The sequence below is a fragment of the Prionailurus bengalensis genome, chromosome E2, assembly GCF_016509475.1.
Source record: "Prionailurus bengalensis isolate Pbe53 chromosome E2, Fcat_Pben_1.1_paternal_pri, whole genome shotgun sequence".
Classification (NCBI taxonomy): Eukaryota; Metazoa; Chordata; class Mammalia; order Carnivora; family Felidae; genus Prionailurus; species Prionailurus bengalensis.
Window position 1 is genome coordinate 10103900 of NC_057352.1, and position 17558 is coordinate 10121457.

Sequence of the window (17558 nt, forward strand, 5' to 3'; positions counted from 1 at the left end):
GGCCCCGCCCCCCCCGTGCGTGGCCCCGCCCCTCAGCGGAGGCCGAAGAGCCGCCGCGACTTCGCCGCCGGGCGGCACGCGCCGGGAGCCCGGGCGGCGCGAGGCGCGCGCGAGGCGGCCCTGGGCGTCGTGAAGCGACCCGCAGCCACGCCCACGCGCCCGCGCCGCGGGTCAGCGGGCCGCTCCGGGGGCGGTCCCGGCTGCGCGTGCGCGCCGGGCCGGCGGGCGGCGCGAGGGAGGCAGGGGGCCGCTGGGAGGCCCGCGAGGCGCGAGGCCGGCGCGCGAGCCCCCGGGGGCGGGTAAAACCCGGTTGCTGCTGCCCCTGCCCCCTCCCTTTCCTCCCTACCCCCCTCCCTGCCCCTCCTCACTTTTCAACCCCTCCCCCCTTTTCATATCTAATTTGTGTATATGTTTGTTTTTTAGGGGGCCCCTCTCCTTTTCGAGGGCCCGCAGCAGGCGCGGCGGGCGCCCCTCGCCCCGCATCACGCACGCACCTTCTGCATCCCAACAGCTCCCGGCCCCGCTGCACCCCCGCCACCCATTCCCCCTTGGAGACTACTCTCCTCAGGGCCCCCCCGGCCCGCTGCATCCCCTTGTTTTTTCCTCCCCCGCCCCCCAGGCCCCAACTGCCCCCTGGCAGCTCCCCAGCTCGTGCCTCGGGCCCTACCCGATCTCTCCGCGCTTTCTGCACCGCGGCCTTGCATTGCATTCGCCCTCGCTTCCAGGCCTCCTGCTAAAAATCCCCTTGCCTCCGGAATAGGGGACCCAGATTGGCGGTTTTTTTTTTGTTTTTTTTTTTTTTTTAGGCTCTCCCAGCAAAACCCAAAAATCTTTCCTCTCTTCTTTGATTTATACCCCTCGCCGTCCTTTTAGGAACTTCCTCTAGCAAGAAAATCTATCTATATATGTATTATAAAATACATATATTGTATATCTTTCCCCCAGTTTTTCCTCCATCCAGGGTAACTTTCCAGCAAAAATGGTTTCTTCCCACCAAGAGCCCCCCCCCCCCCTTTTGTAGTATCTTTCCACTGATCACAAACCAACTCAGTTCTGCCAGTTTCTCTTTGACCTAATAATTTGTTTTTCCAACCCTCTTTCCCACCTCTCCGGCAAAAATCCCTTTTCATCCCCAGTTAGGCTTTTCCCAGCAAAACCCTCCAAGTCCCTTCCCGAGGAAAGAAAATAAGGCAAGGAAGAAAAATTAACTTTCCCTTAAAACAAAAGCCCCTTTCCCATCTAGATCTCCCCGGTTTAGTATTGCTTTCTTCCTCCTTCCAGAAATTGCCCATCTTGCCCAACTTTACACCTGTGTGCTTGCTTCTCTGGGGACCCAACATCTGAATGCCCCTTCCTTTCCACCCCCTGCTTCCAGGGCAACAGAAGTTGGATGAGTGTCCCGAATTTACTACTCAGAGTTCCAGGAGGAAATATCCAGCGGTCTGACGGTCATCTGAATCCCCTCCCTGTGGGGCCTGAACCGGGCCCTCCTGTTCCCTGGAGAGTCACTCCTTTGCTCTGGTGAGTCTTTTCCCTTTTGCCCTTGTTCCAAAGATACCTACTTTGTCCGATGGATTCCCTTCTTTCTCAGAAGGGTTTCGAATTGACCCAAGAGTCTCTGTACCCACAGGGAAACCACTACAAGTTGCTGCTTTGGGAAGTCAGATGAGGAAAAGGTTATTTGTTGTGCCTGTTGACGTCTCTGGAGGAAGGCAGACATTTATTAGATTGATCTATGTTTCACTGTTTATTGCAAAAATGCTTTTTCCCTCCTTCTGGTTCAGGGTGGCAACTCAGATACCTCCAGGGAACGGGCAGGTAAAGGCCTGCAGGTGAACCAAAGATCGTGGGCCCCCTCTGAGTGATCCCCGCCAGTGGAAATGACCAAGTGGAAGTTTGTTTGTTTGTTTTTTGAGATGAGACCAGAACACTGACCTGTGTGAAACTTTTTGATCTTTAAATGGTGACAGTGAGGGGCGCCTGGGTGGCGCAGTCGGTTAAGCGTCCGACTTCAGCTCAGGTCACCATCTCGCGGTCCGTGAGTTCGAGCCCCGTGTCGGGCTCTGGGCTGATGGCTCAGAGCCTGGAGCCTGCTTCCGATTCTGTGTCTCCCTCTCTCTCTGCCCCTCCCCCATTCATGCTCTGTCTCTCTCTGTCCCAAAAATAAATAAACGTTAAAAAAATTTAAAAAAAAATAATAAATGGTGACAGTGAATTTAATCGGTATTCAAAGACAGCATGGACCGCTTATAAAACTTGGTGGCTGGCCACCAGTTTGGACTGTTTGATTCAGGGTTCCTTCCTGTGTTAGACACACATGCACAGATGCACACCCCCCGTGTGGGTATGTGTGTACCTGCAAGACTTTTCTTCCTCCTGAGAGCCACAGTTCTCAGACTTTTTGATCTTGTAAAATCACTGAAGACTCAAGAGTTGGTGCGTGTGAACTATATATGCTGACATTTGCTGTATTGTAAGTCAAGTAAGCCTCAGCAGCGCCTGGGTGGCTCGGTCGGTTAAGCGGCCGACTTCAGCTCAGGTCATGATCTCACGGTTTGTGAGTTCGAGCCCCGCGTCGGGCTCTGTGCTGACAGCTCAGAGCCTGGAGCCTGCTTCGGGTTCTGTGTCTCCTTCTCTCTCTGCCCTTCCCCCACTCGTGCTCTGTCTCTCTCTCTCTCTCTCTCTCCCCAAAGTAAATAAACATTAAAAAGTTAAAAAAAAAAAAGAAGTCAAATAAACTTTAAAGATACTCATTTAAAAGTAACAGTAGTAAACTCGTTATATATTAACAAAATTGACTTTTTAAAGACTGCATTTCAGAAAACAAGATTTAGTGAGGATAGGAGGCATTGTTTTACCTTTTTCGAGTCATCTGGAATCTCATATATCTGCTTCTGGATTCAGCCTCTGCAGATATATCCTGTAGCTTCTGGAGGGTTTCACCGAGAATTAAAAAGGCAGATAATTGGGGCGCCTGGGTGGCGCAGTCGGTTAAGCGTCTGACTTCAGCCAGGTCACGATCTCGCGGTCCGTGAGTTCGAGCCCCGCGTCGGGCTCTGGGCTGATGGCTCAGAGCCTGGAGCCTGTTTCCGATTCTGTGTCTCCCTGTCTCTCTGCCCCTCCCCCGTTCATGCTCTGTCTCTCTCTGTCCCCAAAATAAATAAACATTGAAAAAAAAAAAAGGCAGATAATGTCTGAATATTATTATGAAGATAGTTTGGACCTCAAAGACTCCCTGAAAGATTCCTGAGGACCCCAGGGTTCCCCACCCCCATCCACCTCACTCTGAAAAAGGCTGTTGTAGATGTGTTTTTTTTTTACATTTTTTTTAATGTTTATTTTTGAGAGACAGGGAGAGAGACAGAGGGTGCGTGGGGGAGGGGCAGAGAGGGAAACACAGAATCCAAAGCAGGTTCTAGGCTCTGACCTGTGAGCACAGAACCATGAACCCGTGAGATCATGACCTGAACCAAAGTCAGACACTTAACCGACTGAGCCACCCAGGCGCCCCCGCTGTTGTAGATGTTAATGCTCATTTGCATTTTACGCTGGGATCGGCTTTTGGAATGAGAAACTTTAATGTCTCTTTTCCTCCCTTAGTTAGTTCTATGTAAGAAAATTTCCTGGAAAGCATAGTCCTAGCCGTCTCGATTCTTCCACGTTTTCGTTCTCTTCCGTATCGTATGTAAGCTTTAAATCTACTCTTTTAATGACCGAGAGACCAGGAATCCCGGTCTCCAGTGTGGTCGTAGGTGAGGGCTTTGAGGTCAGACTACCCCCAGGGTTGAATTCTAACCCTGATTTTGGGCAAGTTGCTGTTGTGGGAATTGTATGATCTATAAGTGATTCCAATTGTCCCTGGCATATGCTAGAGCCTCCGTGAGTGTTTGCTGCTGTTGTTACTATAATGATAATTATCACAGGGGTGAGGCAGGAAGAAAGTGAGGCCTAGGAGCTGGAGGGCCATGGCTCTCTCCAGAGACGGCAGCCGTCCCTCACCTCTCTCTTTTGATAGCCATCAGGAAATGCAAAATCTTAATAATTTTCAAGAGAAGCCAGAAATTAATATACTTGGTTGAAATCTCCCCATTAAGAAAAATGTTGGTGACCCAATTTTTTTTTTTAATGCTTATTTATTTATTTTTGAGAGAGAGACAGAGAGCAGGAGCCAGGGAGGGACAGAGAGCGACACAGAATCCGAAGCAGGCTCCAGGCTCTGAGCTGTCAGCACGGAGCCAAACGCGGGACCTGAACCCCGAAACTGCGAGATCGTGACCTGAGCGGAGGTCGGTCGCTCAACCGACTGAGCCACCCAGGCGCCCCGGTGACTGACCCAATTTTGAAAAACACCGTGCAGGCCAAACAAAACAGGCCTACAGTTCAGATAACGTCTGGAGTGGAGAAACGAGGAAAGAATTTGCATAGCTGGGTCTCAGTCTCTCTTATTTCCCGGCTTCCAACGGTCTGATCTTTTAACTCAGACGTGATCACTCTCTCCCCGCTAACATTCATGCAGAGGGGGAAAGGAGAACGTGGTGCTTGGGGGTGGGGGGTGGGGGGGGTGGGGGAAGAAAAGAAAAAAAGGCCCGCAGTGGAATCTTGTCACTCACCAGTGAAAGGGATGCTGAGAGCTTTCTTTGATCAGAGTTAGTTCTGTGCCAGGCAAGATGCTGTGAGAAGTGTTCACACAGAAGGCAGAGGCACAGCCATCCCAGAGCTCGCAGTCTGGGGAAAATAGAAGAACTTGAAAGATAATTAAATTCCGGGGCCATCTGGGGTAAGTATTAAGTGGAATGCCAGACAAGCGCTCATGGAGTTCGGAAGGAGGGAGAAATCATCTCAGACTCGTCATGCTGGGAGGAGCCGTTTAGGCTCTTGAACGGTTTCATTTGGTAAAGCGGAGCAAAGAGAAGTTGCACAAATCAGGGTCATAAAGAAAGAGGTCTCCAGGGCATATAGACCAGGGGATATAAACGAGTGAGGTGGGAGGATGTGAGCGATTTTGTTTCTTGAGAGAGAGACAAAGAGAGTGCGAGCAGGGGAGGGGCAGAGAGAGAGGGAGAATCTCAAGCAGGCTGTGCCATCAGAGCAGAGCCCGACCCAGGGCTTGAACGCACAACCCGTGACATCGTGACCTGAGCCCACGTCGGCACTTAACCTGCTGAGCCACCCAGGCGCCCCTTGAGATTTTTCAATAGAAGTTGAAAGAAAGCCTCACTTCAATGAGAAATCTCGAGATCTGCAGTGAGTTCCAGTGTGGTTGGTAGCTGCTAGGCCCTTGTAACTATGCTCATTTCAATTTAACGAAATGGAAGTAAAATAAATAATTTCGTGCCTCAGTTGCTCATCCTGCATTCTCTAGGCGCTCATTGGCCGCTTTGTGGCTAGGGGCTGTCGTTGGAACATTTCCCTCAGCACGGAAAATTCTTTTGGACAGCGATGCCCTATCCAAAAGAAGTCGGACAGAGTTTTCGACTTGATAACCAATAGAAAATACTCAGACTAACTACAGGCTAAATAAACCTTCTGGGGAACCAACAAGTGTTTAGATTGTTCCCTCCCTGCCATCCAGACAGTGCCGCAGTAGATGTTATTTACCCGATGGTGTCCGTGTTGCTGCAGGCGAGAACCTGTGGCAGATTAATTTCCCAAGAGGCTGTAGCATTTCACAGGAGACTCCCTGTCTCCTCCTGCTCCTACCCGTCATGGAATGACACGCCTTTTTAGGACAAGAAAAACATGAAAATTGCTTTGGATCCCTACTGCTGGCTTAAATTGTTTTTCAAACCATTGAACAAGGCGCCGATGGCGATCAAATAAGCAAGGCGTGTATTTCTAAAGCTTACGGTTTTTGTGCCGCCGTAAAGCCAAAATCAGTTTGCGAATTAAACGTAAACAAATGCAACCAAACCGATGTAATTCCAATGACAAATGTTAGTTTAATGGGAGAGGTGCCATTTTGCTGAAACCTAATAGCTTCCTTGAAACCAACGGTTGCCCTGGGCCCCTGTGGGTTTAGCAGACCCTGAGACGGCTCAGCTCTCCCGTCCCTTTTCCTCAGTTTGAACTGCAGCCAGGCCTCCGTCTGTACCACGATGTCTGTTGGCTTTGAGGTGACCCCAGAGGCGTAAATACGAGCGGAATCCACGTCTATCCTCTTCTCATTAGCCTGTGGCAATTAAAATCGTCCTTTTTGGCGTCAGTGCAATTATAATCATACCCCGGGCATTGAAACCAAACGCTAGTACTGTATTGTAAGGCAGTAAACCAGTAATCCGCATAGACTGGTTTTCTTCTTTTGGGTCATTCTCCAAACGAAAACACAAAATTATAAAATTCTTGGAAAGAATTGGGAATGTCTGCAAGGTTCCAGGGGACCGCAAGCCCTCCCACGGGGATTAGCAGGCAGCTCTGTACATAGAAGGTGCTAAAACTTGTCGAATCAAATTTATCTGCTGGCAGAACAAGAACAAGTTCAATATTGGCCGAGGGGAGGGGGGTTTGCTTTACTAACTGGAAAAGGATGTAAATGTGAAAACGTGGCTTTGGGACTCAGGGCTCGCCTGGCCGAAGTGGTAGTGAGACCAGTTGTTTCTGTGGACCGCGGGCGTGTGTTGGAAAGCAGGTGATTTGGCATGTGGCGAATTCTGCCCCCATCCAGCACCTTTTGTGCTTTCTAGATTGATCGGTTCAGCGCAGTCAACGGTTTAATTGATGGCAAGTTAGTATCGTGTACCGGGCAAAAACATGAGCCCTAAAGTCCGAATACCTGGGTTTAAGGTCTGGCCCAGCTCCTTGTCAGGCATGTGACTTGTGACAAATCACTTAGTGTCTCAGAGTCCATTTCCTTCTTCGTAAAATGGAAATGATAGAGCACCAACCTCTGGGTTGTAGAGAGAAGTGAGTGAATGGACGCACAGGAAGCTCTCGGTGTGATACCCGAGAAGGAGAAAGGGCTTAATATCTCATTTCATTAAATATTGTTGCGTATTCCTTTCAAACGACACTTTCTATTGAATTAGCTGGTTTTTATTATCAGAATATGAAAAAAAGCGATGGCTTCTTTCCCCCTCGGAGTACCACAGACAGTTTATCGCAGCACCATACGAGAAACTTTAGAACTGGCAGAGAAATTCATTGTGCCTCAGAACATAAGTCTCTATGGTCCACACTGCCTGCTTTGCGGTTTAGAAACCCGAAAAGCTCTAACGGTGCCACGGTGTCGCGGACCTCATTTAACGGGCGAGCCTGAACTCACCTTATTTATTCCGTTTACTCTGAATGGTCAGAGGTGTCAGTGCAGAAACAATGATTTGGTTACCAGGTGCTGCCCCAGACCCACTGAAGGTTACTTAAAATACGGCATTTGCGTCAATTTACCCCGAATTCTGAACCCTGGGACTCACTTGGGCCTCAGAGTTGTAGTACAGGATTGTGGGCCTGTGTTCGACTTCTGAGTCCCCCCCAGTAGGCTGGCTACAGACACACAGGTAGATGCGAAATGGGACATGCAGATGTTGTGGGCACAGCTGTTCTGTTCCCTTTCAACGTGGAAAGGTTAAAAACCGTAGCAACCAGTAGCCTAGGAATCTAGGCCCAAACTCCGGTTACTCTAGGATCCACCAGGTACGTTATCAGTGAGTCATCAAGCGTTTATTAAATGTCTAGGTGAGGGCAGAATTACTCATAATAGCCCAAACCGGACACAAGCCAAACGCCCACCACCAACAGATGAATGGATGACGAAGATGTGCAATATGCAGACGGCGAAATGTTATTTGTCCATAAAAAGCAATGAAGTAATGGTGCGTGCTGGGGCGTGGATTAACCTTGAAAACACCGTTCTTAGTGAAAGCAGCGGCCATAAAAGGCCTCGTGTGGTTTGATTCCATCGTTTGTACGAAACGGCCGGCCCTCTCGTTGAGCCATACTTTGTTTGCCTGCCTTGTCATTTTTTGTTGAGAAAATGGACATTTTTGCATATTGTAATGCAGCGATTCTCGGAATCCGGTTCTCCTTCCCCTACCCCAGAGTGTGTGGTTTCTGCTTGTGGGTTGTAATGTCTGGATAGTGACTTTTGCAGACTCCGTTTGTAGACTGTATTCTTTGTCGTGTGCGGTCAGGGGAAATCTCTGTTCTGTTAAGCTTGCGGTCAGCTAGTGATTCGGCAGGGATTTCCTTAAATGCCTGGAACCCCAACATATCTCCTCGTCTTGGCAGTTGGGCTCTGGGTGGGTGTTGGGACACCCTGTTGGTTCTCAGCAGGAGTTTACATCTCTGCCTTCCCCTTCTTCCTGCTTTCACAGACCAAAGGTCAGCCAGAGGTGAGAGCTTAGAGCCTTCACGAGTGTTTTCTGAGCAGGTGCCTGCCCTGGGCACGTGGTCTTCTAGATTCCTTCAAATACGTGGAAGGTTTTCATTTTTAAAATTTTATTTCAGTGTTGGTTTCCTAGAGTCCACAGTTTACATTAGGATTCATTCTTTGTGCTGTGTAGTTTCGTGGGTTTTGGCTAATGCAAAATGTCATGTGCCTACCATGACAGCATCATGCAGAATAGTTTCAGTCCCCTCCAAGTCCCTCCTGTGCATTACCTATTCATCCCTCCTCCCTCCCCTGGAGCCCTGGCAACCTCCAACCTTTTAGTGTCTCTACAGTTTTTCCTTTTCCAGAATGACGTATGGTTGGAATCAAAATCTGTAGTGTTTTCAGGCCAACTTTTTTCACTTAGCGACACACATGTAAGTTTCCTCCATGTCTTCTTGTGGCTTGATAGCTCCTCGCTTCTTATCGCCGGATAACATTCCGTTGTACGCAGGTACCGTAGTTTGGTTATCCATTCTCCCATTGAGGGACGTTGTGGTTGCTTCCAGTTGTTGGCAGTTATGAATAAAGCTGCTATAAACATTTGTGTGGACATAAATTTCCAGCTCACTGGGGATAGATACCAAGGAGCATGATGGCTGGATTGGATGGTGAGATGATGTTTAGCTTTGTAAGGAACTGCCAGCATGGAAGCTTTTCAAAGCCCTTACTCTCTCCAAAGCCTCTCGCTCTCACTGTCTGGCTCTTCCTCCCCGGCTTTCAGTGACATGTCTGTTGGCCCCAATTAATATCCTTTGCTCTGGGGTTGTAGCACCTGGTTCATTGCCTTTGTTTTGTATTTGTATTTTTATTTTTTTAAGGTTTAGGGTTTTTTTGAGAGAGAGAGAGAGTGTGTATGCACGAGTGGGGGAGGGGCAGAGAGAGCGAGAGGCAGACATAGGCTCCGAAGCAGGCTCCAGGCTCTAGGCTCCGAGCTGTCAGCACAGAGCCCGACATGGGCTTGAACCCATGAACCGTGACATCATGACCGGAGCTGAGATTAGACGCTTAACTGACTGAGCCACCCAGGCGGCCCCTAATTTTTCTATTGTTGGGTATCTTTTTATTGAAGTATCATTAACACACACTGTTGTATCAGTTTCCATACCATATTGCCTTTGATGTTTTTAACAAATGCCATCCCCGTGGCTGTTCTCTGCTCTCAGAAAGTTCCAAGTTAGGCAAAATCAAGGCGAGACCTTTGTGCTAGCCCTTCAGGAGCCATCCGGCAGGTCAAGACAGACAACCTCAGTGTTTGAGAACAAGGTCGTCTCTGCCCCCTTCTGCACCAGGAGCCCACACCAGAACGTGCCTTCAGAATCACTGCTGAGCCGGGGAATGGGGGATAGGACAGGAGTCGGTTCAAATGCCACAGGGCCCTCCTACCAGGTTTCGTTCACCTTTGACTTGCTGAGGGTTCCTTTGGTTGCTGTAAACTTTTGACTACTTTCCAGAGTTCCAGTAAAGTTGCCTTTTTCATTGTTTCTGTGGTAGTATGGGTGGGAAGTTTTTAAATTGCTAACTCAGTCTTTTTATTTGTCACAGGGCTATGCAGATAGTCTGTTTCCTCTTGACTCAGTTTGGTAATTTGTGTCTTTCTAGGAACTTGTCCATTTTTCTCTAATTTACCTGATTTGTTGACATAGTAATCTTTTATAATCCTTTCTATTTTTTGTTCTGAATTCTAATTTTAGTAACTTGAGTCTTTTTTACTTTTTTGTCTCTTTTTGAGTGGGGTAAATTCCAGTTGTTGAGATGTTACATAGTTTATTGTTTTTCTTTTGGTAGTTACGCTTAGATTTTTTTTTTTTCTTAGTGTGCATACTTAAAGTACAAAGTAAATCGTTGTCTTTTCCAAACGTTTCAAAGCCTGTATTCGTCGTTGAGCCAAGGTCTATGAGCAGTGCCTTGCCGGGAAAAGTCTGTGTTGCTCCCGCTTGAAAGCTAGTTTTCCTGGGTGTTGAGTTCTGTGCCAGCTCTCACCCTTCCTTCGTCTGCTGGCGGTGTCATTCCTTGTCTCCTAGCCTCCTCTGAGAAGTCTTCCATCAGGCTAGTCATCATCCCCCTTTGTAGACTGCCTCCCTTCTGGTAGTTTTTAGCATCTTCTCTCTGTCTTCAGTGGTCTGCGGTTCTGCTGCTGTGTGTTGGGGAGTAAATTCATTTTTACTCTTCCTGCTCCGCCTGGCAGTGCTTGGTCATTAACCACGTATCTTCAAGAACTGTGATCTTTAGGGGCGCCTGGGTGGCTCGGTCAGTTGAGTGTCCACCTTTGGCTCAGGTCATGATCTCATGGTCCGTGAGTTCGAGCCCCGCGTCGGGCTCTGTGCTGACAGCTCAGAGGCTGGAGCCTGCTTCGGATTCTGTATCTCCCTCTCTCTCTGCCCCTCCCCTGCTCAAGCTCTGTCTCTCAAAATAAGTAAAACATTAAAAAATTAAAAAAAAAAGAATTAGGATCTTGAAGTCTGGGATCCTGTGTCCCTGTGATTCTGGAAGCTCCTCTACCATTATCTCTTCAAGATGCCGTGTCTCGCAGGGAGCCTGGCTGGCTGGCTCAGTTGGAAGAATGTGGGACTCTTGATCTTGGGGTTATGAGTTCAAGTCCCACATTGGGTGTAGAGATTATTTAAAAGTAAAATCCTTAAAAAAAAAAAAAAAAGATACCCGTTTCCCGTATTGTCTCCTCTTCCCTTTTGGGATTCCTATTGGACATCGTTAGGTTTTTGCATTTGCTTCTCCATCTGTGCTCTCTCCGTTTCCTGTTCATAGTTTCCATTTCTATATCTCTCTGTGCTGAATCCTGGGGGGATTTCCCCAGATTGCTCTCTGCCAGTTCATTATGTCTGTCTTCAGCACTGTCTCATCTGTCAGCCCTTCCAGTGAGCTTTTAACTTCAATGTCTTTCATGGACGTTTCATTTGTTTCTTTTTAAAACTGGTTGTTCCGTCCCGCGCTGACTTATTCTTTTCTCAGGCTAGGTTCTGTTGTCTCTCACTGCTCCATTTTCTTCCCAATTCTTGGGGTTCTTCTCTAAGGCTTGGGGGCAGAGTTTTTTCTTTTTCTTTGTTTAGTTTTCCCGTGGATGGCCTGGCTCTTCCAGGGGCCCAGGTCTCCACTGCCCGTAAGCTCGGGGCCCTGTTTTCTTTTCTCATGTGTCTGTTACGACCCCAGGTCCCAGCCTCCAGGGTAATGCACTTTAATAGGAATATAAATATGAGCCATATACAGAATTTCAAGTTTTCTGGTAGGCACATTGAGGAGCTAAGAAGAAGCAGGTGACAGTAATTTTAATAACATGCCTGACCCACTGTATCCAAAATATTATCATTTCAACGTGTAGTAATTTAGAAACATACTAAACTTACATTTTTTTTTTTTTTTTTGTACTAAGTCATCCAAATCCAGTGTGTGTGTTAGACTCACAGCGTGTCTTAGTCTGGGCCAGTCACATTTCAAGTCTTCACAGCCATGTATGACTAGTTGCCACCACGTGGGACAACAGATTCGGTATCTGTGTATTAAAAATGGTCTTTTGTCAGATTTCTCGTGTTTATAGCTGGAGAAAGAGGTCAGTTCAGCCCTCCACGTTGCCCGAAATCCTTTCATTTATTCCTTACAACAACCTTATGACGGAGGTACTCTTATGCCCAGTTTACCGATGAGGAAACTGGGGCTCGTGGAGCTTAAATGACTTGCCCAGGTTCACATGGCTGTTAAGTGGCAGAGAACAGACCCAAAGACGGGTCTGTTTGAATTCCGAGTCATTGCTCTATCCGCCATGGTGTATTGCCGTGTCATAATTTTGATTCCTCCTCGTTCATTTTCAGGAATTAGACATCACCAAGAGCTCTCCGTGACTCCTTACACGGCCTTGCTTGTCTGGAGAGTAGCTCTTGGCCAAGACCTGGCAGTCACGAGCCATGGACCGGTATAGCCTTGGGGACGAGGACGCCCTTCCTCCAGAGGTGCACCTCCCTTCGTTTTCCGAGAGCCAGGGACTCAATTGCAGCGACACCCTCGACCGGGATCTGGGTCCCAGTGCACGAGACCTGCTCTATGCCGGCCTGAGTGGTTTGGACCTGGACCCCAGCCTCCCAGCCCCTGACATGCCCAGCGAGGCACTGGAGGACAACTTAGACACCCTGTCCCTGTACTCGGGGAAGGACAGTGACTCTGTGAAGCTGCTGGAGGAGTATGCAGACCCAGAAACTCAGGCGTCCCTGCAAGGTAAGGCTGTCCCTCTGGGCCCGAGGGCCTGGAAGACTCTGAAAGTTCCTGTGGCCAGCTAAGGGTTGATTCTGCACGGATTAGATAAGAAAACTTTTATCTTCCACGGGTGAATAGTGAACAGGGGACAATCGCTTTTTTTTTTTTTTTTAACTTGGGAATTGTTCCCAACTTCCTAGTCAAGGAAACCGAACACTGATCCTGAGGAATAATGTCCAGAAACCTGGCTGTTCGTGGATGTCCTAATCTTGTGCGTGGTGGGGGCAGACATCTGAGTTTACGGGACACTTTCCCACCCATTACATCTCGGGGGCGCTTTTCACGTTCCCAGGATGACCTGGGATCCTGTCCGTCCACCACTTGGTTGTCTAACCTTCCCCAGCCTCAGTGTCTTCATCCGTGAAGCGGGAGGGCAGCAGAAGGCCCGCTCTCCTCCCCACCCCCCCGCCAGACTAACAGCACTAAGACGCAAGGGAGGAAATGAATGCAAAAGCATCTCATAGGCTGCAGAGCGTGGGACAGATCATTGTTATTTTTATCAATATCGGTAGAATTCATCCCAGGCAGCCCACTGATGCAGTTCCAAGTCTCTCTCTTCTGCGGGGGGCGGGGGGGGGGAGTAAAAGGGTAACCGATGGAACAGTTAGAAGCCTTGGTGCAATTTTCTTTTGGCTTTTTGACTTGCCTTGAGGCTTCCACTACAAGATAAATTTGGTGTTTGTTAATTCTTTTCAAGGGTTCTTGGGTAACTCGCTTAGATGCGCTAGCTGTCTGAGCTAACAGTCTTTGATATTTAGAAAAAAAAATTTTTTAATGTTTATTTTTGACAGAGAGAGAGAGAGAGAGAGCACGGGGGAGGGGCAGAGAGAGAGGGAGACACAGAATCGGAAGCAGGCTCCAGGCCCGGAGCTGTCAGCACAGAGCCCGACACGGGGCTCGAACTCACAGACCGGGAGATCATGACCTGAGCGGAAGTCGGACGCTCGACCGACTGAGGCATCCAGGCGCCCCGGCGGCCTTTGATATTTATCATCACACCTCATGCATAGAAGGCCCCTCTGAGATGGCCCTGCAGAACAGGGGTTCATGTCAGTCGGGATAAGCATTGCAAGAAATATCCCGAAGACTTGGTAAAATAAAAAACTTGTGAAGCCCCCCCCTCCTCTCCACACAAGATGCAGCAGACAAGGGGCCCGCCTCGTCACCACGTCGGAAGGCCAGAGGGCAAATCCCAGAATCCTGAGACGTGTACCTCGTTGAGGGCATTGGGCCACGCCTGGGGTGGGGGTGGGGGCCCGGTAAGGAGGGTTCTCAACCCGGCCACAGAAACTACCAGAACAACACTGGTAGCACGAATATGTGTGCATTTCACTGGGCAGAGGAGCTGGAGCTGTCACCAGATTTTCATGGGGGGAGCGGGAGGGGGGCTGTGTCCCTCTCTGCAAAATACGTCACAAGTCATTACTCCAGTTCAACTCTTCCTAATTTTCCTTAAGCTTGAGTTTTTTCTTTTTACTCGTGAAAAAAAGGAGTCCCCTGAATGTTAAATTCAAACTCCTTATGCTTCTGTGACTGAAATTCAGGCCGCTCTAAACGCATACGCTGGTGTTTGTCTTCTCAGCTAGAAAAATAGTACACGGTTCTTCAACGGGAAATAGAGAAAATTGACAGCAGGAAGAATCCCCCAGCCTGGCTCTCACACGTCGAGTTTTAAAAACCCGAGTGAAGTCATTCAGAAAAACATGGTTTGGCGCAGGTGTGTGAAGTGTACGAGGCTATTTGAGGTTTTTCAAACTGAGCGTATTTGCTTTTTCACGAGAAGGTAGTCCCTTGTCCTGACTTACTCCACCGTGATGTTTGACCACAGTCTTGCTTGTTAGGCTGTTCGTGTTTCTGGGAACAGCTTTTTACATGAGGAGCTTCCTTTTAGGTGAGTTCTTTGGACATACCCCTCCAAGTAGGTTTGCCCATCAGAGAATACACACCGTTTGATAACCCACTTGGCTACACCACCTTCTGAGAAGATGGGGCAGCTTCCCGGGGCCGGTGACTCTGCCCGATTTTCAGTGTCATTGCCGATTGTTTTTGAATCAGTGCTAGTTTAATAGTTGGCTTTAATGAGCATTTTTATTTTATTTTACTTAAACATTTTTTTCAGCTTATTTATTTATTTTGAGAGAGAGAGAGTGAGCGGGGTGGGGCAGAGACAGAGGGAGACGGAACCCCAAGCAGGCTCCGCGCTGTCAGCCCAGAGCCTGACGCAGAGCTCGAACCACAAACCACGAGACGGTGACCTGAGCCGAAACCAAGAGTCGGATGCTCAACCGACTGAGCCAGGCGCCCCGTACTGAGCATTTTTAAGGTAACTTAGCAAGGTGGAGGGCTTTTCTGACGGGAGTCCTCTCACCCCACATTTAAACTGTTGGGATCATTCAAACACCTGTCACGGTAACTTCTTACGCGAGGAGGAGGAGACCAGGCATGTTGAGGGACAAACGGTCTATGGCAGGACAGAGCTGGGAGACGCCAGTCCAGGCTCCCTCCTGCCGTGTCTGTCACGCTGCGCCTCGGCCGGCCGCGGTCAGCCATCTGGGTCCTCCAGGCGGGCCCGCTGCCCTGGGCTGTTGGGTGCCCGGGGTCCCGGCTCTGCAGCACACTAGAGAAGTGGCGATTTCGAAGCTCCCGTCTCCCGAGGTGGTCTGAGCCATCTTGAAGACCAGCGTGAACAGCAGGAAGATCTTCCACAGTCAGACGATGGTGGAGCGTCCACGAGTGCCAGCCAGGGGGTTCCGGGAGCCGGGACACGGCAGGAGCCCGCGGGGTCCTTGCGGCCACGGCCCCTGCGTTTCCAGTGACTTGAAACCAGCTTCTCTTTTGTCAGCCAAACCTATCTCTGTCTGTCGGAGCGAGACAGAGGCAGCGAGTTCCCTCCCCACACGCCGGCCTTTGGGATACTTGACGACTTGCCCCCCTCCCGCATGAACATTTCCAGTCCCTCCTCCGGCTCCTCAGGCGAATGACTTGCAAACGTATCTGTCATCATTGTACCCAAGGAATGCAGAAAACACAGAAGCATACTCAAGAGGCCCAAGAAGAGGAAAGTAAAAGCCCGCAACCTACCAGTCTGGCCTGTTCTTTCTGTCGGTTTTCTGTTCAGATGTATTGGTCTTTCTCTGTTTTGTAACGGGCTGCTGTTTTCACACTGAGTAGTCACTTCATCAGATATTTATTTACTTACAAAACTGTAGAAGTTTTACCTTAAATGCTGTGTCTTAGATCCTTTACACCATAACGCGGTCACTTGCACGCCCTTTTATCAGATAGTAGGTTGTTTCTAACAGGAAAGACAGCGCTGCCCTTAACTGCTTTGTGGCTGCCTCTTTGTACAAATCTAGATTTCTTTCTTTCTTTCTTTTTGAGAGAGAGAGAGAGAAAGAGAGGGCGCGAGTGAGTGAGGGGCAGAGAGAAAGCATCCCAGGAGAGGCGGGGGGGGGGGGGAGGGGGGAGGCGGGGAGAGAGAGAGAGAAGGGGGGCTTAACCCAAAGCAGGCATGACCTGAGCCGAAGTCAGATGCTTAGCCACCGAGCCACCCAGGCGTTCCTATATTTCTTTCTTTAAAATCCCCAAAGCGGGGACGCCTGGGTGGCTTGGTCGGTTGAGCGTCCGACTTCGGCTCAGGTCATGATCTCACGGTCCGTGAGTTCGAGCCCCACGTCGGGCTCTGTGCTGACCGCTCAGAGCCTAGAGCCTGTTTCGGATTCTGTGTCTCCCTCTCTCTCTGCCCCTCCACTGTTCGTGCTCTGTTTCTCTCTGTCTGAAAAATAAATAAACGTTAAAAAAATTTTTTTAAATTTTTAAAAAAATGACTTTTAAAATCCCCAAAGCGGAATTGACTGGAAGAAAGCGTTTATACTTCTCTGAGGTTTCGGATTATGTCTTTATGCTTGTCCTTCCGAGGGTGCCGTGGATGGCCTAGACACGAAGCCCAACCCGTGTTGGTCACCTTGTCCTAGAAGCGCTTCCGACCACCGCCGCCCCTCTGAGTGTGGTGCCGGAACCGAGTGCCATCCTGCAGGGGTGGCCCTGCCAGGGCCCCTTTTCTCTCTCTCTCATGGTTTTCTCTGCGCGCAAAGCCGCCGAAGTTGGAGGGCGCGGTCCTGGAGCCTCTGTCCAAGTCCGCCGTGGCCCTGACGCTCACTGAGTGCTGATTTCGCCCTGCTCTTTGATTTCCCCAGATGTCTATAACCTGTGCTCTCTCCCTCTGTTTAGACCTGGGGCCAGGCGCTCTTAAGGTGCCTAAAGAGGCTGACGAAGGAGGCAGGGCCGCCTCGGGGAGCGCGAGGAAAGGAAAGCGGCAGCACGCTTCCCCTCAGAACCCGCTTCTGGACTGCAGCCTCTGCGGGAAGGTGTTCAGCAGCGCCAGCTCCCTTAGCAAGCACTACCTGACGCACAGCCAGGAGAGGAAACACGTCTGCAAAATCTGCGGCAAGGCCTTTAAGCGCCAGGACCACCTGTATGTGGGAGTGTGGTCCGGGGGGCTGGGGGCGGGGGCAGCGGGCGGGCTCCTGGGTGGCCTTCACACCTGCCCTGGGTCGGCTTCCCCTCCTGCTCCCCGGATAGACGTCTGCGACCTGCACAGGGACACAGGGGCGCGCCTCCCCTTCTCACACGGGGCCAGTTCCGCCCAGGACGGGTGGCTCCTCCCAGCCCCCAGGGTCACACCAGTGAGGAAATCGCTGCCACGGTTTGCAGACGGGACCCTCGTGGTTTCCAGACCTGTAACGGCTCGCTCCCAAGGCAATTTTGTCACGTAGGAAATTGGGCTCACTTTTTTTTTTTAATTTTTTTTCAACGTTTTTATTTATTTTTGGGACAGAGAGAGACAGAGCATGAACGGGGGAGGGGCAGAGAGAGAGGGAGACACAGAATCGGAAACAGGCTCCAGGCTCCGAGCCATCAGCCCAGAGCCTGA

General features: G+C 49.8%; 1 protein-coding gene across 1 annotated transcript in view; it reads left to right on the forward strand.

Annotated features, from left to right (window-relative positions):
• Positions 1 to 1377: 1377 nt before the first annotated feature.
• The window catches only part of ZNF541 (zinc finger protein 541), a 42058-nt gene continuing 25877 nt past the window's right edge, over positions 1378 to 17558 (forward strand). The window contains exons 1-3 of the mRNA XM_043598554.1: positions 1378 to 1521; positions 12187 to 12586; positions 16856 to 17099. Of these exons, the coding sequence (XP_043454489.1) occupies positions 12280 to 12586; positions 16856 to 17099 (551 nt within the window). The 5' untranslated portion in view covers positions 1378 to 1521; positions 12187 to 12279. The remainder of the gene's footprint in view (positions 1522 to 12186; positions 12587 to 16855; positions 17100 to 17558) is intronic.